General features: G+C 46.9%; 1 protein-coding gene across 1 annotated transcript in view; it reads left to right on the top strand.

The window, feature by feature from the left end:
• ADGRA2 (adhesion G protein-coupled receptor A2) overlaps positions 1-22,374 on the top strand; it is a 121,314-nt gene that overhangs the window by 29,399 nt on the left and 69,541 nt on the right. Inside the window, exon 2 of the mRNA XM_053366567.1 lies at positions 9,764-9,835. Coding sequence (XP_053222542.1) covers positions 9,764-9,835 — 72 coding nt within the window. The remainder of the gene's footprint in view (positions 1-9,763; positions 9,836-22,374) is intronic.

Raw genomic sequence — 22,374 nt, 5'->3', positions numbered from 1 at the left:
TCTGCGCTGACGCTTGGCAAACCCGACTTGGTGTTTTGTTTTGTTTAAATCTCCCCCCACCTCTTCTTGCCCCCCCCCCCACCTCCGGCTCCATTTTGTGTTCCAAGTGAAATTGCATCTGATGCGTCTGAGTCTCTTTTGAAAGTGGGACTGCTGAGGCCCCTTAATTGTTTAGGCGCCTTGGAAAGAAAGTTTCCCCATTGCTGCTGTTATCTTTCAAGTCCATGTTTTTTTCATTAACATAGTTCCCCTTTTAAACAAATGAGCCAAAATCCTGCGTGCTTTCTCTCTCTTTCTCCCTCCCTCTCTCTCTCTGTGTTGTCATACAAACAGGGACCCCACAGGCAGATGCTGGAAACGGATAGGCATAGGGTAGCTTTCCCAACCTGGCGCCCCTAAGGTGCTGCTAGACTCCTGACTCCCATTAGCGCTGGTCAGTGTGGCCCCTGGTAGAGCAACAGGTCAGGGGTGAGGGTTTTGTTTCAGTGTGCAGTTTGACACAAAATCTGGAGTTTGGAGGAAAACTGGTGCTTTTGGACAGCTGATAATGTGCAGCTTGAAACATGGGAAGGAAACTAGGCATGTTAGGCGTGTTGTGTTTACTAACTGTTTGCATGACAGGGACAGCATGTGCACAGATTGTAGCTTGTATAGCTTAGTTGGTAGAGCAAAAGAATCTCAATCTCAGGGTTATACGTTTGAGCCCCTCGTTGGGTGAAAGGTTCCTGCATTGCAGGGGGCTGGACTAGATGACAGTTGTGGTCTCTTCCAACTCTGCAATTCTATGAATCTATGAAATTATATAGGGACGCGGGTGGCGCTGTGGGTTAAACCACAGAGCCTAGGACTTGCAGATCAGAAGGTTGGTAGTTCGAATCCATGTGACGGAGTGAGCTCCTGTTGCTCGGTCCCTGCTCCTGCCAACCTAGCAGTTCGAAAGCACGTCAAAGTGCAAGTAGATAAATAGGTACCGCTCCAGTGGGAAGGTAAACGGCGTTTCCGTGAGCTGCTCTGGTTCACCAGAAGCGGCTTAGTCATGCTGGCCACATGACCCAGAAGCTGTACGCTGGTTCCATTGGCCAATAAAGTGAGATGAGCACCGCAACCCCAGAGTCGGCCACGACTGGACCTAATGGTCAGGGGTCCCTTTACCTTTACCTTATGAAATTATATAAGGGTGGAATGTACTGCTTTAAACAAACTGCCATATAAACCACCTCATCCTCACTTTCATCTGCAGACCCATAATGCTTTGCCATATCCTTCAATACCATCAAAGCCCTCCTTGTTTTGTGGCTGCTACTTACTGAACTGAGAAAAATTAATAAATGAATTGTCAGTGTCAATGGATATTAGTTAGGCCTGTCTGCTATGGAGAAACCAACCCCAGGTACAGGGTGTAAGCTTAATGAAGGAGCAAAGTGTTGCTGTGCTTAGCTCCCCCCTGGTTTTTCCGGTGTGGGGTGTCTGATGGGGAATTTGGTGCAGCTGGAAAAATCTGCTTTTTACAAACCTGCTGGGGGAGATGAATTTGTGGAGTCTCAGTGGAGTTCTTTCTCCCAGCCTTGCAACCCTTTTTAGCCAGTTGTCTTGCTTAACCTCCATGCAGGTCATAGAGCTGCCTGCCCTTATTTTGTTTAGCCCCTGCTATCTGCACCTCTAACCCTACTTGACACTTTGGCCTCATAAACATTGCTGGGGTGGGTTTTGTTTACTGCCAAAGTCAATGCAGCTGATGGCACAAAAGCTATTAAGGTTCTGGTAACCAGTCGGCTGAGGCTTAATGCAAGGCAAAGGGGGCTTCCAGAATGCCGCTGCTTTCGGGTGGGGACCACAGTTCAAGAAGGACACTGACAAACTGGAACGTGTCCAGAGGAGGGCAACCAAAATGGTCAAAGGCCTGGAAACGATGCCTTATGAGGAACGGCTAAGGGAGCTGGGCATGTTTAGCCTGGAGAAGAGGAGGCTAAGGGGTGATATGATAGCCATGTTCAAATATATAAAAGGATGTCACATAGAGGAGGGAGAAAGGTTGTTTTCTGCTGCTCCAGAGAAGCGGACACGGAGCAATGGATCCAAACTACAAGAAAGAAGATTCCACCTAAACATTAGGAAGAACTTCCTGACAGTAAGAGCTGTTTGACAGTGGAATTTGCTGCCAAGGAGTGTGGTGGAGTCTCCTTCTTTGGAGGTCTTTAAGCAGAGGCTTGACAACCATATGTCAGGAGTGCTCTGATGGTGTTTCCTGCTTGGCAGGGGGTTGGACTCGATGGCCCTTGTGGTCTCTTCCAACTCTATGATTCTATGATTCAGTCACATACTGGTACATCCAGGCTGCAGTATTACTGTTGATGGGGTGGGGGTGGGGGCGTCTTGTACAACAAACCAGCTTCCCCCAAAGACCTGACTTTTTGTGACTAAGAAACTGATGGGAAAATGCACTGGATTTTTTGGGTTAACACTTGCTTTGACTCTGTGCTGTCTAAGCTCCCCGCAAACCAATCAGAATGAATGTTTATTAAATAGTCGGTTTCCCTGCAAACAATTCAATGAAAAGTTTGTCTGGAAGCATCCTAATATGGTGCTCCTGGCAACCTCTAACCACCACCTGTAGTATTGCATCCCGTACTCCAGCTGCAAGAATCCTTCCATTGGTCTGCACAGACAGCAAAAAAATGGCAATAGCATGGCTTATTTGACTCATCTTATTGACTGGATAGCTCAGCTGGTTAGAGCATGGTGCTGATAACACCAAGGTTTCAGGTTCAATCCCTATATGGAATAGTTGCCTATTCTTGCATTTTGGGGGGTTGGACTAGATTATCCTTAGGGTCCCTTCCAGCTCCACAATTCTGTGATACTATGAAGCAGTGGGAAAGGGTTTGTGGGAAGCTGAGGGATGTCCAAAACTACATCTCTGATGAAGAATACAAGGGGGGAAGCGGTCTGAGCTTGAAGCTTTAGTGGGAATGAGAGGGTCAAGGATATTCTTTCCAAGCCATAAAGATGCAGATTCCTTCTCTTGGACGCTGGCAGCAGATCAGTCAGGATGCTGATTTTTATCTCGGCTGCCTGGGTCCTTGCCTTTTTTGGGAGGTGATCTGGATGTTATGGCAGAAACTTGGATCACCCAAAGTTATCTAAAAACCAGGCAAAGCTTTCACTTTCCACCTTGGGAACATGTCTTCCCATCTGTGTATGCAGCGGTACACCTGGTACATCTGCTCTCTCTGTTTTCACTGCAATGGCTGGATTGCTGAGCATTCATGGGGTGGGGCAGCTTTCAGATAGGGGTGGGGAACCTCAGGCCCAGGGGCCAAATGCCTGGCCACTAGGTCTCTGCGCAAGCCATGCGCCTCGCCACCTTCCTTGGCTGAAAAGTGCCCCTGAACTCTGATCAAGACTTTTGCTTTCCTGGATGGAGGACATTTGTGTGTGTGTGTAGAAAGTAGCCTACTGTACAAAGGGGAAATTTACATTCATGGTGTTAAGTTGTGGGTGAACATATCAGACGACACAGCAATTCTTCAAACAGCTCTTGTTTATTCACAGGCCAGAACAGAACTGAACTGAAGGGTTCAGCCAGCCTGCTTATACAGTGGTGCCTCGCAAGACGAAATTAATTCGTTCCGCGAGTTTTGTCGTCTTGTGATTTTTTTCGTCTTGCGAAGCACGGTGTCGGGAAAGTTTTGGAAAAGCTTCAAAAATCACCAAAGTCTTTAAAAACCTCAAAAAAGGCTACCACACCGCGTTCTATGAGTTGCTCCTCGAAGTCAAGTCGCAACTGTATTAACGGTGTTAAGAAAAAGGAAACAAACTTGCAAGACGTTTCCGTCTTGCGAAGCAAGCCCATAGGGAAAATCGTCTTGCGAAGCAGCTCAAAAAACAAAAAACCCTTTCGTCTAGCGAGTTTTTTGTCTTGCGAGGCATTCGTCTTGCGAGGTACCACTGTATAAAACTCCTCTAGAACGCAACAGTAACCATTTTCTGTAACTATCCAATCACTGAACGTCACTTTCAATCCCTTATTTGCATATGTGGACCTGAGTGAAAACTATCTACAGTATCCCCCTGCTGGCCCAGGGTGAGAACTTCAGTACATAACACATGGCTCCACTCACTTTTGCCTCTGGCGCCACCCATTTCTGGCATGTTGCCTCCCCCCCAAGTGGGTCACGCAGGAGGGAACCTGGTGTTCAGCCTGAAAAAGTTTCCCTACCCCTGCTTTAAGAGGGTGATATGGATGCACTAGTGATTTGTTTAGCTATCCAAAGCTGACTGTAACTGAATAAGGTGGTTGCTCTATAACTCTTGCCGTTTTTAGCTGTGGCCCTCCTGATGTTCTTGGACTCCAGCTCCCATCGCCCATGACCTTTGGCCACGCTGGCTGGACCTGAAGGGAACTGGAGTGCAACAACAGCTGGAGGGCCACAGATTCCCTGGACCTGTCAGAGTGGGTGCAAACCTGCTGGCCACACCCATCCCTTGCCAATGCGTCTGCTTGCCACATACCTTGGTCAACAAGCATTCAATGCTGGTGCTAAAGGAGCTGCGTTTGCACAGGGCTCTTTCTGTCCATTTGGGGACATTGGCCAATCCAGCGAAGGAGCCCTTGACATACGCCACCCCTTTCTTACTAATGCTGAATACGCAGCTGCCAGGGGGCATGGTCAGCAAGGGCTTCCTCTACATCCCTTCTTGTGTTCTTTGAATGCATGAGAAGGTTCATTTGCAGAGCGTCTTCCTTCATTACTCATTTTAGATCAGAAGTGTGCATGCATTATGCTCCTGAAATGCCACTGTGTACTCTTAACACACTAAACTGTGGGAGATCTCTTCATTTGAATTTAAGGTGGTCAAGAAAGGCACTCGTGCGGTTCTGAAATTGTGGTTAGTAGTCCTTTTGTAGCGTTCTGGGCTTTGGGAAGGGGTTCAGCCTTGGAGCATTAGTTTTTCATGAAGAAGGTCCCACGTTCAGACTCTGGCTACAGCTGGGAGAGAACCCAGCCTGAAATCCTGGGGATCTGCTGCCAGCCAGGTTAGACAAGACTGAGGTAGATGGACCAATGGTCTGACTCAGTCAAAAGCATCTTCTGATGGCTTCCCAGGGAGCACCTGAAGGCAAGGGGTTGGCCCTTTTTATTCTGCTGGCTCAGGGAAAAGAGGATGGGAGGTAACTTGGCCTGGCTGGGGGGTGGGCACGTTCCCTGGCCTGTGTTGGAATGACCCAACAAAGGAAGATGTTTTCACAGTCTGGCAATAGGCGTAACTACGCATGTGTCAGCGGCAAAGGAAGTACTTAGCATAACCAATAAGGGGGAAATAGAGGTCAGGCTTTCCTATTGTTCAGAGAGGAAATTCCATCTGCCGTTGCCAGACAGGACACCACCTATTGCCAGCTGCTCTGGGGCCATGCATAGTTTATATATTAAGATACACGCTGCAGGCACGTGAAGTTGAAGCTGGGCCAATCGCGACTGACGAGGGCTGGAACTTGGTTGGCAGAGCAAGCAGAAGGTCTTGGGTTCAATCCCCAGCATCTTCAGGCGGGGCTGGGAGAGATCCCTGTCTGAAAAACCTGGAGAGCCTCTGCTTGGTCACTGTAGACAATATTGATCAAGATGGACAAAGGGTCTGGTTTGGTATAAGGCAGCTTCCTTATATCAGAAAAGAAATAGGCTCCCAGAGCAAAGGTTTCGTCTCAGGGGCAGGAAACCTTTTTCTTCCCAAGACCCACATTCTTTTGTGGAAAGCCTAGCGGGGGCCACCAATGGTCAGGGGCCAAAGGCAAAACTGGACAGAGCACTGGATGTGACTTATGTACAATAGGTGGCATTCCAGCCACGCAAAGAGGAAGAGGCTTCTACACTCCCATGCACACATCTCCCCATCTTCTTCCTAGGCAAGCTACAGAGGCATTTTGTCAGCTCATGCACACAGTTCAAGAACAGCCTAAGGAAGGGGTGGAGGAGGGCCAGTGATCTATGTAATCTGGACAGGCTGGGGGGAGCTGGGAGGGTCAGAGAGAGAGAGTTATGGTGGGGCACATTTGGCCTTCACGCCTCAGGTTGCCCTCTCCTGCTTTATATCTAGGAGGTGTTTTTTGGCCACCCTCCTCCCAGAAGAAGTCTGTGCTTTCAATTGCTGCTACCAGAGTTTGTATTTAGTGACCCTTTATTGCATGAGGCTGAAGTCCATAATCACCAATGTGGGGCCTTTAAAGAAATAAATATCATTTTTGTCTCCACGCATACCTGAAAACCATTTTCTTGAGTGCATCTTTAAGCAGCCACCAGTATTACCTGCATGTACCTTGTCAGATTTTTGCTGTAGCTGAGAGTAGGAAAGCCCCCGCCCTGAACCTTCCTACTAGGACAACCCGAAAGCCAGTTGATGGGAGCCAAGGTTGTTTCCTCTGGGATGAGCCAATGGGATGGCTTCTCTCTTTGCACAGTGACACAGTGGCATCGCTGTGGTGGCTGCCAATGAGCCTATTGAGAAAGCCCCCTTGCTTGAAAGGGTGACGTCGAGAGTCTGAAGTGGCTTCTGACTGCAAGCTGTCTAAAGCTCAGGGGCTGCTTGATGGCCCTCGCTGGTGGAAGGCAGTGTCTGCGAGGGCTAATTGCTCATTAAAAAAGCTTTTAATGAGCATCTGGGAGAATTGGTGGCTCCTCCTCCTTTCTCCCCCTCCTTTCAGCATGGCTGCCTTCCTGCTCGTTGGGCCTGAGGCCAAAAGAAGGCCCTTTTTGTGGTCAGCTAAACTGTTTACTTTGGGACAAAGAGGTCTGAAAAGCCCTCAGCCCTGGCTGCTGCCAAAATGCTGAACTCGGACGGGGACACTTGAACTGCAAGCTTGTGAGATGAAGGAACTCTGCTGGACAGAGAGCAGATCTCAGCAGCGTGGTTGAGCAGAGCGCTTTGGCATATGGCTGGATGTGTGGAGAACTAGCAATGAAGCACCCTGAGGACTAGCTGCCTGGAAATGGTTTTTACCTTTTTGTACCATACAATTAAAGTTAATGTTGTTAGCCCCTCTTGTATGAATTTTGAAGAACACCAGTGCTAGCAATGTGCGCTAACCAGATGTTTACAAGGTATTCCTCAAGGGCAGAATAAGGAATAGTGATTTATACCAGGCACAATTAGAAGGAATTCAGGAGTCTTCCCGCCTCACAAGGACAGTGGGAGAGTATACATGTAGCACATTGTGCATTGGCTTTACCCCATCACAATTTGCCACCACACGATTGGGGAAGCGCCGTAGCTCAGTGGTAGAGTATCTACCTTGCATGCGGAAGGACCCAAGTTGCATCTCCAGGTAGGGCTGCGAGGGACCCATGTCTAAAATCTTGGAGAGCTGCTGAGCTAGATGAACCAATGCTCTGACTTGGTACAATGGACTTTCCCCTGCCCAGTCCTGAACTAAGGTGCCGGCAGCAGTGCTTTGGTAGAGAAGATGCTGGAAAGGCAGAGAAGGACTTTTAAGCAGACCTTGCGAATGCTCCTGTTGAGATCCTCCCTCTCTCATAATATAGAACCTTTGGTCATCCAGGGAAGCTGTATGGTGGGAGATCCAGGGCAGATGAAGGAAACTACTTCTTCACACATAGTTTAAGTGTGGGATTCCCCACCACATGAGGCTGTGATGGCTGCCAATTTGGATTAAGAGAAATTCATGCAGAAGGAAGGTATCAACGGGTGAGTCATGGTGGCTCTCTGTTACTTCCAAGCTCAGAGGACAACAGCTGCAAGGGGGCTTGCCTTCTAATTATGCTAGCTTTTTAGTTGATTATCTTGTGTTTCTTCCAGCATCAGTGAAAGAAACCGAGTTCTTGATTTATATGTACATTTATTTCAATGTAATTGGTTAATTAATCAGTAAATGGGATAAAGGGCAGGCAAATTTTTACTATTTTAAATGATCACATTCTTTTATTTATAAAAGAATTGTGGTACATATTGCAATAATTTATATTAGTATAGTAGCATATCCTTATCTAGATAATAGATCTCTAGCCAGTTAAATTCAACAAACAGAAGGTAATATTTTCCCAGCTGAAATAGTAATAGAAAGGATTTAAATGAATGAATAAATGAAACAACAATATGTAGGATAAAGGAAATTCAGATTAGTAATATTAGCCACATATGCACAATAATAATAATGAGTGGGAACACCACTTAGCATAAATTTGGGGGGAAGATCAGAAAATTGTAACATTTTTTTACAGTTCTGAAACCTTTTTGCAATTCTAGGGTTCCAGAGACAGAAGAATTGGGAGATGTTGATAGTTTTAAACCATTAGAAAATGTCTAACCTTCTGAGAGACAAATTGTTTTCAAAAATGCAACCTGAGAGCAAAACACAAATCCATCTCTGATCCATCTGTGGCTGTGAGCAGCCCGTTCCCGTCCTTTGGCGATGGATTTGCACCCCCCTCCCTGCACTGCGGTGCCCAACCCAGCCCCATTGAACTGACTGCATGAATCTTCTGGGCTGAATGGGCAAGCTCACCCTCATCTGGGACCACCATTTAGGCACAGGTGCTAATGACAACCGTTGGCTCGGGGACAAGACTATAAAAATACTTTGAACCTTGTATACATTAGATGGCAACAGGCCACCCAGACATAGTTTGAATTCCTCAACTGCAACGTCTCTGTACTCCAATCTGTTTCCATTCCGCACTGCTTTACAAGTGTACATTATATTTTGAATGGAAACCATGAGCAATAAGCGTTTAAAACCACCGCCACCGCTACGATCATAAGCATTCCCAGCAGATGTGTGTTGAATGCGGTAATGGATACAGGGGAAGTACTGGGTGGGATACATTAATATGTGCTGGGAGTGTGTAGTCCAGGCTTTGCCAAACTGGTGCCCACCAGCTGCTTTGGATTACAGGTTCCCATCAGACCCAAGTAGCATGACTGTGCTGCTTGGGGCATTTGGGAGTTGTAGTTCCCAATAGCTGGACAACACCAGCTTGTCAATGAAAGTCAACCAATCGATTTTATTGTGTATAGCAGGCATAGGCAAACTCGGCCCTCCAGATGTTTTGGGACTACAATTCCCATCATCCCTGACTACTGGTCCTGTTAGCTAGGGATCATGGGAGTTGTAGTCCCAAAAACATCTGGAGGGCCGAGTTTGCCTATGCCTGGTGTATAGCCAAAGGCCTTTACAATGTACAGCAGGGGATGAGAGCAAGGCTTTCCTCTGAAATCACACAACATGACCTGTAAAAGCTGACAGCATAAAGATTTACAGCATAAAGTTTTAAAACCAGGAAGCACTGACATATCTAGACTGGAGCTTCTTAGTTGTCAATGGCTGTTGGAGTCCATTAAAAAGACCGTTCAGTTTTAAGAAGACCCTCCTTCTCTGCTGGGCATTCACCCGTTCAGTCTTATAGAGAAGTCTGTGTCTGTTGTTCCTAGTTCTGTGACTGCAAAATGTTGCTATGGATCACTCTTCTGCTGACGTGGAAGCAAACATCTGGAAGAGCACTTTGCAAATCGGCTTATATATAACTGTTAAGTAGCTGGGTGGGGCATCTTCCTATAGACTGCTATGCTGTACATTTACCCTATAGCCTTTGTACCATTCCCTACTCTCCTGCCCCCCTTGCTAACTGGGGTGTGGCTAATGAATCCATCACTAAGGACCACACACCTAGTACACCCCTTTAAGCCCTGGATGCTTGGTTAACATAGGATGAATAACCCCCTGTCTCTCTCTCTCCCCTCCTTCTTTCCCCAGGATATTGAGCAACAACAAGATAGCAACTCTGAAGAATGGCTCTTTTTTCGGACTTCGTGCTCTTGAGAAGCTGTAAGTGCCATTGTGTACTCTGGGCAGTTCTGGGCCCTTAATGAAGGGCTGAGGAATTAGTGACCAAAATACAACAAAACTGAAGTCTGGGCTGTGTGTGTGTGTGTAGGAATTTTAATTGCCACAGCAAGAACTAGAGTGACTTGAGAGAGAGAATGTGGAAGCTGTTACGTTTTGGAATTCTTAGTAAAGCAAATGAAGGATGCATTTGAGGCCACAGCTTCAAAGATCTGTACTGCGCAACGAGTCTGAACTGTTGTTTATGTGGTTCCTTCCAAGTTGCTGGACTGTATCCCACAAAAGGTTGTGGTGCAATAAATTAAGTTGTGAGCCTTTTAGGTACCACAAAATACTCTGCCCGCCCGCCCCTCTTATATCCTGGGTATCAACCTGGGAGTATCATGTGCTGAAAGTTCATTGTCCGAAAAACCAAGGGGTCAGCTGGATATGATGCTGAGCCATCGTGTAGAAGGCAGATTCCCAGTGATGGGAGTGCATGGTTTGGGGTGAACTGCAGCTTATTTTGGCATGCAAACACCAGCCCTTTATTCAGGCTGCCCTCTGTGGAATACTTCCTACTGGACCAACCTCTACCGCTTCAGAGAACAACTTTGAACATAGAATTGTAGAGTTGGAAGGGAGAGCCGAGGGTCTTCTAGTCCAACCTGCTGCAATGCCGGAATCTCAACTAAAGCATCCGTGACAGATGGCCATTCAACCTCTGCTTAAAAACCTCCAAGAAAGGAGAGTCCATCACCTCTCATGGGAGACTGTTCCATGCTTTTACTGTCAGAAAGTTTTCCCTGATGTTTAGTTACAATCTCCTTTCCTGTTTGGACAGCAGCTAAGATAAGAACCCAATCTAAATCACACACACCCCTCAAAAAGCAACTGGACCCCTTCAAACCGGGGGTTTTGCGAGAGTCTTCTGTTGATGCAATAATAGTCCTTTACAGTGGCACCTCAGGTTACATACGCTTCAGGTTACAGACTCCGCTAACCCAGAAATAGTGCTTCAGGTTAAGAACTTTGCTTCAGGATGAGAACAGAAATCGTGCTCCGGCAGCGCTGCAGCAGCAGGAGGCCCCATTAGCTAAAGTGGTGCTTCAGGTTAAGAACAGTTTCAGGTTAAGAACGGACCTCCGGAACGAATTAAGTACTTAACCCAAGGTACCACTGTATTGGTGGATTTATACTGGACCATTCACACACAATTCCATTTTACTAGTTGTTCTGTACCGCTTCCCCATTGTTGTTGCAATAATCCTGTCTGGAGGTGGGGACTATTGCACTACAGAGCAACAAAAATGGAACAACAACAACAACAACAACAAAAATGTTTGAGGTGTGAAGAGTTGCAGGGGTTCATTAGGAAGTTACGGGACACGCATTGACGGGAAGCAAAGCAGTGGGCCCACTCCAAAACTTTGTTGCAAACACAAATGGTATTGAAAGCAGGGCTGTGTGTAACTTCCCCAATACCATACTGATCACAGATCATCGTGAGTGCATGATGAACAGGATGTTTGGAGGGGCCCACTGCTGAGCCCCCTGGAGGAAAACACACACACAAGCACGTTGCAGGTGCTTTCCTACTCTAGCAGAGGTAACCGCAGCTGTGGGAGGGAGTGGTAGACCAGGTAAATGGCATGCAGCAAAGGGTTAATCTCCCCTCCCTCAGCATCGGTGCTCTGATCAACACCTCCCCACCCACTTAAAGGCAGTTGTTTAAAACTTTTTTAAGAACCAGGGAGATCTGCACATGGATCTACCACATCTGCTTTGACTCAGAGATGTGCAGAATTAATCCAGAGTGAAGTAGACTGGGGCAGGCTGTGAGATCAGCCTTGGTCTTCTGGCAAAGGGGAAGCAAGAGGAGACCAATCTGTGGGGCCCAGTCTGAAAAGCAACATTGTCCCCTTCAACAAAGTCAGCTTTCTTATCTCCTAATGAAAGGCATCTCTATGGCTCAAGGCTTTCATAAGGAGAGATTTATGTGTTCGTGTCCCCAAATCATATGGATTTCATTGGTAGGTAGGTATGTCAGGGGATGGGGGTTGGAATATACTGAGGAGTTTTTGTTCCTAGACACTGAGCATAAGCAAACCTCTTGTGTACCACCAGCAAATTTGCGACTGTGGCTTGATATATTATTGAACGAGATTTTGAAAATGCATCTTTTCATGGCCTGGGCTGAAGCGTGCAAACGAAGGAGAGAGAGATCGGAACTGGTGCAGTTCCAATAGTGCGCAGTCTGCTTAAGGAAAATCCAGCCCCGTCCCCGCCCTAGGAGAAACCCTGTTGCAGACCTGTGGTAAGAGCCCTGCCGGGTAGGCATATATAACCCTGCCTAATAAACCTGTTGAGGGACGCGGGTGGCGCTGTGGGTAAAACCTCAGCGCCTAGGACTTGCTGTTCACATGGTCGGCGGTTCGAATCCCCGTGGCGGGGTGCGCTCCCGTCGTTCGGTCCCAGCCCCTGCCAACCTAGCAGTTTGAAAGCACCCCTGGGTGCAAGTAGATAAATAGGGACCGCTTATCAGCGGGAAGGTAAACGGCGTTCCGTGTGCTGCGCTGGCTCGCCAGATGCAGCTTGTCACGCTGGCCACGTGACCCGGAAGTGTCTGCGGACAGCGCTGGCTCCCGGCCTCTAGAGTGAGATGGGCGCACAACCCTAGAGTCTGGCAAGACTGGCCCATACGGACCTTTACCTTTACCTTTAATAAACCTGTTACCGTATTTTTCACTCTATAGGACACCAGACGATAGGACGCACCTAGTTTGGGAGGGGGGGGAGGAAACAAGAAAAAAAAATCTGAATCCCAGAAGCCAGGACAGCAAGAGGGATCTGGCTTCTGGGATAGCCTCTTGCTGTTCTGGCTTCTGGGATAGCAGCTGGGATAGCTGGTCTAGCTTTGTGCGAAGCCTCTGCGGGGCATGGGGAGCCTTTATCCCCGTGCACAGCGCAAGTTCCCGCTGCACTTCAAAGGCTTCAGGTGGCTATCCCTGAAGCCTTTGGAGCGCAGCGGGACCTCACGCTGCGCTCCAAAGGCTTCAGTGAAAGCAATGCAAAGCCTCCGGAGTGCAAAGGAAGCGCTCCCTCCGCGCTTTGGAGGCTTCGCGTTGCTTTTGCTGAAGCCAAGGAGCCTGCATTCGCTCCATAGGATGCACAAACATTTCCCCTTAATTTTTGGAGGGGGAAAAGTGCGTCCTATAGAGTGAAAAATACGGTATATATTTGTGCCTTTATAGAGCCTGCATGGTGTAGTCCAGTTTCAGGGAGATAGGGCTGAGAGGGAATAGATAGGCTTGCTGCAGATTAGTCATAGTGCTATTTACACTTTTAAAAATAAATAGATGAATTGATAAATAAACCCAGAACAAAACAGTGTAAATGTAGCACATATGAGACATCTGCAACAGGGACACTTTCTGTTCTGAAAGTACGGTATGCTGATAAAGAGCACTGGTCTTCAACCGGTGGGTCAGGAGTGGACCTGCTAGTGCAGGCATAGGCAAACTCGGCCCTCCCGATGTTTTGGGACTACAACTCCCATCATCCCTAGCTAACAGGACCAGTGATCAGGGATGGTGGGAACTGTAGTCTCAAAACATCTGGAGGGCCGAGTTTGCCCATGCCTGTGCTAGTGGGTCACTCACTGTCTGATCCAAGGTGCGTCACAACACGAGTTCTGCCACCATGCCAATGTATGGGCAAAAGGTTAAGAAAAAGGGTTGCCAAATGCATCTTTGAGTTAAAAGTAGGTCCTGGGTCTGAAATAGTTGAAGACACTTGATTTAGCATGTTGAGTTTTAGACAGGGAGTCCTGTGCTCAAGCATCAGGTCAAGCAACGATTATTGGGTGACCCTGAGCCTGTTGACACGCACGGTCTCAGAATATTATTCTACCTTCTTGTGTGGATTGTTATGAGAAATCAAAGCACAGGAGGGAGACGTCCAGAGCCCTGAGTGCCAGGAAGGAAGGAAGGAAGGAAGGAAGGAAGGAAGGAAGGAAGGAAGGAAATATAATAAATACATTTGGAAAGGGGAGCGGGGCAAAATGGTTTCCCAGCTACTGTTGAAGGGGACATGCTTGCATCGCTCAGGCTGCAAAGGCCTGGATTTATTTGATGCTGCTTCTTTAATGCCTGTTTGTTTCGTTCGCCTCCCCCCACTCTTAATTTTTATTTTATTTTTTGAAGTTGTGGGTCGTCCCCACCCCTTGATCCTGGCACAAAGCTCTCATTAATGGCAAGGGATTACTGCTCCCCCAAGGGCGAGGCGGCAGCTGGAGGAAATAGCTGGAGAGTTGGTCTTCAAGAGAGCCCTGCCTGTCTTGGGGCTTCCAAAGCGATAGTTTTAGCAAATGGACACTCATGACACTTTCAGGAGAAAGAGAGATTCCGCCCCCCCCAACACCATTTCCTCTCTCCCCAGCTTAGAGCTTGCTAGGCAACCCTTGAACTTGACTCCTGAGTGTGTTCTTTTAAAACCTGGTTTCCTCCTCCCACTTTTTGACTGCCAACCTGGAAAACTGTGTCTAATTGGGTTGGACCCCGGGGTGCTGAAAATCTCTTTAAAGTCTCATTGTTCTGGGAGCCCTGAACAAACAGCCAGGCCTGATCCCAGCCTGCTCGAGACGGCATTAACCCCGCGGTCACCTCTGGAATGTTCAAATTACGCTGGGAGACCGGAGCTGTCAGTCAAGGGATGCCTTGGCTGCCCCACTGCCCTCTCTGCTCTGGATTGCGGCTTGTGCATGCCAGAAGCAGCGCTCTGTGTAGCTCAGTGGGGGGGGGGTGAGAAGGAGGGGTGAAGAAAAGGATTGGGTGAGACCAGAGATGTCTTCGTATCCTTGTGGGATTGCGTGGCAACTGCAGAGAGAAAAGTAGGCACTGGTTCATTGGGGAAAGGAGATGTATGCAGGTATGGGTGAGATCTGATTCAGTTCACATTTAAAGGCAGGCCTTCTTCTAATTGGGACGCAGGTGGCACTATGGGTTAAACCACAGAGTCTAGGACGTGCTGATCAGAAGGTCGGTGGTTCGAATCCCCGCGACGGGGTGAGCTCCCGTTGTTCGGTCCCTGCTCCTGCCAACCTAGCAGTTCGAGAGCACGTCAAAGTGCAAGTAGATAAATAGGTACCACTCCGGCGGGAAGGTAAACAGCGTTTCCGTGTGCCACTCTGGTTCGCCAGAAGCGGCTTAGTCATGCTGGCCACATGGCATGGAAGCTGCATGCCGGCTCCCTCGGCCAATAAAGCGAGATGAGTGCCGCAACCCCAGCGTCGGTCACGACTGGACCCTATGGTCAAGGGTACTTTACTACTTCTAACTGGCACTTTCTGAAACAATACGTGGACCAAAACACAGTCATCTTTTGAAAATGTGCATTTTTCCGAATTTTGCAATGCAGTTCTCAAAACATCAAACGTGTACACAAAAATGCATATGCCAGGGCAAAATGTGCATAGAAATGCACGTCTGCTCATGATAATTGCTCACAAAAATGCACTCTATTAAGGTGAACTGCGTAGAGAAATGTGTATATTAGAAGAAATTCACACTAAAATGCTGATGAATTTTCCTGCAGACTTAAAAAAAAGAAAATGAAACATTCCAAACTGACGTGGGAAATGGGAAGGTTTGAACTCTAGACTGGAAAACAATAAACTGTAATTGATAGATTTGGGCATCCCTAGTCACATGGCTTAATATCTTTTGGCTGCCCTCAACAACATTCAAGAACAAACATCTTAAAGCCTTAAAAAAAATATTTTTTCCATCATGCGTTGTTAATGAAAGCGCATATCTCTCTCTGTGTATTAAATTAGTTTGATAATAATTAACAATATTAAATCTATTAGTTGTGTATTTAATTATATATAATATAAATTATATGCAATAATTATATATGCAATAATATTAAATATATTGCAAACAGTTTAATTTACAGTATGGAAATGTAATTTAGTGTGTGGCCAGTGGGTTCTGAGTCGAAGTATTCTTGCGGCCCACTTGGTACAAGAAGTTGGAGCGTCCCGAGTTAGAATTTGTCAGGAGGAGCACTGATTTTGCAGCAGGCCAACGGGGACGAAGAAATCACCACAACAAATGCCGGAGTTAGTACTGTACCTATGGAGTTGAGCCATGCTCCGTCTTATCTTATTTTGTGGCACCATTTCTGAGGCCTGACAATGTGGACAGGACACTTGTAGGTTCACCCCACGCCCTCTCAGCCCTTTCCCAACATGACTTTATTTGAGGAAGCTGGTGAGATGGGTGTTGGTGGGGTAGCACTTGGCTTCACTGGACGTCCCTGAGCTCCACTGTTACAAGAGAGAAAAATGCACCTGTTGACAATTCTCCCTTATCTGTGATGTATTTGTGGCTCCAGTTTTTTGTTTTGGTAAAAGCACAGATATAAATGGCCTAGAATCAGCTTTCATTTTTACTACCGGTGAGGGCTGTGGTGTGTGAATGAGAGGAGAGAGAGAGAGAGAGAGGGAACTGGGAAAGAGTTCCTTCTTTGTGGCTTACTCATTCACCTCTTGGCTTCACTGCTGATGGCACCAGCAAGGAGGGTCAATTAGTGCCAATTGAGATGATGGCCTTTGTGTCGCAGACACTTCTAACTAGGCTGCACCCTGTTGCTTTGCTCCGCTCGGGCTTGACAAGCAACCAGCGGATGGGAACGAAACATCCCGTCACTGTGAACCTGAGCTGCGCTTGAACCCTGACCTAAGAGAGAGGAGGACTCCCCCTTTGTGAGCCGACTCCTGCCTTATGCGCTCCCCATGACACTTCGCGCTGGACCGCTGAAAGCTAATCATGCTGTGACACCCCCGCTCCTTTCCCCTCCTTCTGCTAGAGACTTTGCCCCGTTCTTCTCCCAAGTATCAGACTGGGGCCTGGAATTTGCAACGTTTTCGCTTTTGCAGTTGACCCTTCGGGCTAAATCATTGGCCAGAATTTCAAAAGGACCTAATGATAACCAGAGTCACAATTTCCCACCATTCTTTGATGATAGAGGAGGTGAAGGCTGAAAGGGAGGCTGCACAGCTCAGTATTAAAGGATGGAGAATCTTATTTACTTCCTCGTTATTTTATGGATAACAGGCCAGTATTGTGGGGTTTTTTAGGAATCAAAGCAATGGACCAAAACGGAAAAGATGCACTCTCTTTGAGTGGACATGGGCACAAGGCACATTGGGGCCTGATGTTAGGCTCCGTATAACAAAAAAGAGGAACGATCCCATGAGAAGTAGCAATGGCCCCCATCTTAGATGGCTTTAAAGGGGGATTAGACAATTTAGTGAAGGAGAATAAGGCTATCAATGACTGGTATTAGTCATCATGATGATATACTATGTCCAGGATCAGAGCCTTTGGATACCAGCTACTGGGGAACATGGCGGGTGCAGAATGCTGCAGCGAGACTCCTTACGGGGTCTTCGCTGCGAGACCACATTCATCCGGTGCTATATCAACTGCACTGGCTCCCGGTGGAGTACAGGATCAGGTTTAAGGTGCTGGTTTTAACCTTTAAAGCCCTATATGGCCTAGGACCCTCGTACCTACGGGACCGCCTCTCCTGGTATGCCCCACAGAGAAACTTACGGTCTTCAAATAAAAACATCTTGAAGGTCCCAGGCCACAGAGAAGTTAGGCTGGCCTCAACTAGAGCCAGGGCTTTTTCGGCTGTGGCTCCGACCTGGTGGAACACTCTGTCACAAGAGACTAGGGCCCTGCGGGACTTGACATCTTTCCGCAGGGCCTGCAAGACAGAGCTGTTCCGCCAGGCCTTTGGCCAGGGCACAGCCTGACTCCCTCCCTCGGCAATCTTCGCGGAGCTCTGGCCCAATGGTGGCCAGTGGCTTGAATTTAATTAATTTTATAATGAATGATTTTAGAGTGTTGTTTGTGTTGTACTTTTGTATTGTTTTATTGTTGTTAGCCGCCCTGAGCCCGGCTTCGGCTGGGGAGGGCGGGATATAAATAAAATTTATTATTATTATTATTATTGTGTCCTGTTTGTGGGCTTCCCATTTGCATCTGGTCGGCTCCTGCGACAACAGAGGGCTGGATTCGATCGACCTTTGGGCTGATCCAGCAGGGCTCTTCTTACGTCCTTATGATGTTTGAGATGTGTGGCTCATTTAACATATGGAACGAGTTGGCTCGTGCTCTCTGTCTCTGCTCTCAGTGTAAGAGAAACTGCTTTACGCCGTTGGTCTTGCCTTGCATAGCATTACCTACAGTTTACCGGCAGAAACTTCCCAGTCCTTCCCAGCCTTGCCTAGAGGTTCGGGCAATTGGGTCTGGGCCCTTCTGCTTGCACAGCATGTGATCCGCCTCTGAGCTACAGTTCTTCCCACATCCAGCGTGGAGTCCTATGTGTGCTTGTTTTCTCTGCGTGTTTTGAAACCCTGAAGAAGTCAGACTCCCCACTCCCATCCACAACACCTGCACATGTATGCATAGGTTCTGATCAGACCTTCAGATGAACCTGTGGATGTGGGGAGCAGTGTCTGCACTTTCATCCCCTCTACACATTTTTAAAAAATATTTATTTATGCTTATTCAGAGATATACAGAAATGTATACCCAGTATCAAGTATCTTTTTATAATATACTGGTATTAAACAGCTACTCAATATAAAAAAGAACAAGGGCAGAAAGGAGAAAAGAAAAGAAAAAAGAAAGACCTAAAGAGAGAGAGAGTCGAAGAGCAGAGAGAAGAAAAGGTTAAAGAAAGATAAAAATAAAAGGGCTTCCTGCTCTCTGCCCTGCAGCCACATATAATATTCATACCTTAACATCCAGCCATTTTACCTTCTATAAACCATTATTTTTTTCAATCTTCAAATCCAGATATTACTAGTTCATTTCTCTTTCACGCAAAAAGTCCATAAGAAATTTCCAATCAATAATAATAATAATAATAATAATAATAATAATAATAATTTTATTATTTATACCCTACCCCATCTGGTGGCTGGGTTGCCCCAGCCACTCTGCGCGGCTTCCAGCACATATAAACACACTTAGTGGGATGGAATGGCGTGTGTGTGTGTGTGTGAGGCATGATGGCAGTGAAGACGCAGTGGTGCAGGCTTACGGGCAGAACCAATCGGGTGCTTTCACCTGTGCACCTGCACTGCTTAAGTCTGGTTGCCGCCCTGTCCCTCCTCCATCCTGGTAAGGACCACTATTGAGAGCCTAGTTTCATAGCACTGCACCACTGGCTGCTACAGCGAAGGCAGGATGAAGTTCTGCAGCAGTCTGTGGGCTTCAAAACTAGGTGAACCTGGGAAGAGAAAGGTATACATTCCTGGAACTAAATGGAGTGTTGTCACATATAACAGAAAGCATACTATGCTCTGGATGAAAAGCTTTCTACCAGCATTCAGTCTGGAACGGCTGAAAATAGGGGTATTTAAGAAACACAGACTTTTGAGTGTAGTTCCAAGACACTGACTTTAAAAATAAAATTTAAAAATCCAGTGATTTCTAGGATTCTAGCATAATACTAGTTATATAGAATGCATCCAGTGATTATTTAAACCTGCTTATTGTTCATGTTCCATTATCTGTACTAGAAGTTAGCCCCCCTTTCACCACAATAATAAATGTCAGCAGAGCTTTTTTCTTTCTTTAAATTATTTTATTTATGATTTGCAGTTTTATACATTTCAATAATTTTACGATCATTCTAACATTTCAAAACTCGACTTCCTTCCCCTTTTTTCTACGGTTCATTAATTTTTTTATGTTTTCTGCATATTCCCAATTAACTTAATTTACTCATTTATTCATCTACTTTAAATATATACTCTTATAAAACCACAGGTTATTACAATAATCCTGCAGGGCTTTTTTTCAGCCAGAACTCAGTTCCTCTCAAATGGGTGCCATTGCCATTATTAGAGACCTAAGGGAGCAGTTGAGCTCCGGCACCTCTCTTTCTAGAAAAATGGCACTGAGTGTCAGTAATGATTTTTCTCTAATTAAACTTGTCAACATTGCCATCTCAGCCAAGTCCAATAGACCTCCAGCCTGATCATTCTTTCTTACCAGGAAGAAACATTTTAAAGGAACTGTGCATCTGAGTTTATAAATGGCTTTATAGATTACGCTTCTTGGAAGGAAATTGAGGGCAAAACCTGTCAAGACATGCATTTGCGCGAACCCTGATTCAGTTTGCAAATAGTTGAAAACTCTTTGCCGTAGCTGGACAGGGAAAATATGGGAGTGCCAGTTCTATAGATGCAGGCAGGCCCTTTTAAGATGTATTTCCACAGCCCCCCAAACAGCTATATCATTTCCTTTTACTTGATGAGCAGCTAGCAGCTTGGGCAGAGGTGGGGCACCTGTGGCCCTCCAAATATTGGTGGACTACAACTCCCATCATCCCTGTTCACTGTGCGTCTTGTCTGGAGTTGATGGGAACTGGGGTCTAGCAACATCTGGAGAGTCACAGGTTCCCTATGCCTGAGCTAGAGGCTAGCTCAGGGGTCAGCAAACTTACCGCACCTCGGGCTGGTGTCTCCAGCGCAAATCACGCGGCGGGCCGGAGGGCAGGGGAGCGCGTGCCCATACGCGTGCGCACATGCTATTTCCGGCGCACTTCCAGGTCGAAGGAGCACCAGAAATAGCTTGTGTGCATGTGCATGGGCCTCCTCCGACCCGGATGTGCACTGGAAATAATGCTTGCGCATGTGCAAATATCGCTTGTGCATGCACACAAGCTATTTGTGGTGCTCCTCCGACCCGGAAGTGGGCAGCTGCGCAGCGCAGCACCGGTAAGAGCAGGCGGTGGCAGCGGGTGGCGGGGGTTGCCACGGGCCGGATAAATGAGTCCCTCGGGCCTTATCCGGCCCGCGTCCCTTAGTTTGGGGACCACTGGCCTAGCTGAAGACAGATGTTTCCTTTCAGTGTTAGTCTCGAGGCTTCCAGCTCTTATTTCTGCTGCTGTTACAATGTCAACAGTTCAATGGAGCGAGTACAGTCATGAGATCAAATATTGCTTTTGGCTCAATTTTAGGATATTAAACTTGTTCTCCCCCCCCCCCCCACTCTATACCCCCATCGTTCCAAGGCGATAAAATCAAAAGAAACACAAAGAAGAGGGCAGAAGGAAAAGAAATAGCTCACTTCAGCTTTGCTCTGTAGCTTCCAAGCTTCATTTATAGACACTAATCCCTGAGGATTAGGTCTTTATGACAACTAAGCAAAGGAGGCTGTGAAGGCAGAACACTGATCCCTGTGGCTCTGCCATCACTATCCTCTTTGCTTAGTCTCCGCAAAGCTCTAATGTTGCCACTTCTCTTCAGATTTATTAGGGTTAGCCCTCTATGCTTATGTCTCTGTTCAAGCACTGCTTGATCAAAAAGATCTCGGATCTACAGATTTCCATCAAGGCTGTGCCACAGTCCAGAAGGATAATGCTCTTAGCCACAATATTGTCTTCTTTATCTAGCAGTGCACTTTAGCTGGAGCAGTGGTGGTAGTGAGAGACGTATGGGGTTGTATGCAGAGTAGAACTAAGTTAAAAGTCTATCAGTGGTATACTTGTTCCACTGGTGAAATGTTTTGCACCAGAGGAATGTTGTTGCGCAAGGAGGTTGCTGGTAGATTCATTGCACAATAGATTTTGCAATCTGTTGCACAATGCACTCCTGCTAGTGCAGCTGTCATGTTTGCACAGCGCTGAACCTCAACCAGCAGCTCTTGCACTAGTAGGCAGAAAATGTTGAATGCAGCCCCTGGGATGTGGCCAGGGCAGGTTAAATTCTGGCAAGATCAAAACAAGGACCCAGATTTTCCTTTTGTGCCTTTGCTTGTGTTAGGTTCCTGGCCACTGTCAAAAACAGGATACTAGACAGAGCAGATATTGCATTTCATTTATGGATTCATAGAATTAGAGCATATGAAGAGACCTTGGAGGCAATCTACTCAACCCTCTGTTCAATGCAGGGTTGATCATGCAGAGTTGACCACGGCAACCTTGATAGATGGCTGTCCAGCTTCTGTTTCAATACCTGCTGCAAAGAGCACCCTCTCATCTCTCAAGACAATCTGTTCCACTGTCAAACAACCATTCCAGTTCGGAAGTTTTCGGCTAACGTTTGGCTGAAATCTCCTTCCCTTCAATGCAGTTTCTACCCGCTGGTTCTAGTTCTGCCCTCTAGTGACAGCCCTTTGGATATATGTGGACAGTTATCATGCCTCCTTTGGTTCTTCTCTCCCCCTGGCTAAAGCTACCAAGGTCTTTTGAGCATTCCTCACAGTGACTGGTTTCTAGACCCCACCCCATCCCCCTCTAGACAGGCACCAGTTTGTCAATGTACGTTTTAAAACATGGCACCTAAAACTGGATAGAGCACTCCAGGTGCTTAGAATGGGATGCCGTACTCCAGATGCCCAGAACTGAAAACAGAATTGGGTTGAACTATTCCTTGGAAAACTCTTCTTTAGGCACCTCTTCCTCTCCAAGCATGATTCTAGTCCCAGCGGTACTATGCACTGAATATACTA

This window comes from Podarcis raffonei, chromosome 15 (genome assembly GCF_027172205.1).
Source record: "Podarcis raffonei isolate rPodRaf1 chromosome 15, rPodRaf1.pri, whole genome shotgun sequence".
NCBI classification, from domain to species: Eukaryota; Metazoa; Chordata; class Lepidosauria; order Squamata; family Lacertidae; genus Podarcis; species Podarcis raffonei.
This window is presented reverse-complemented; position numbering and strand designations above follow the sequence as displayed.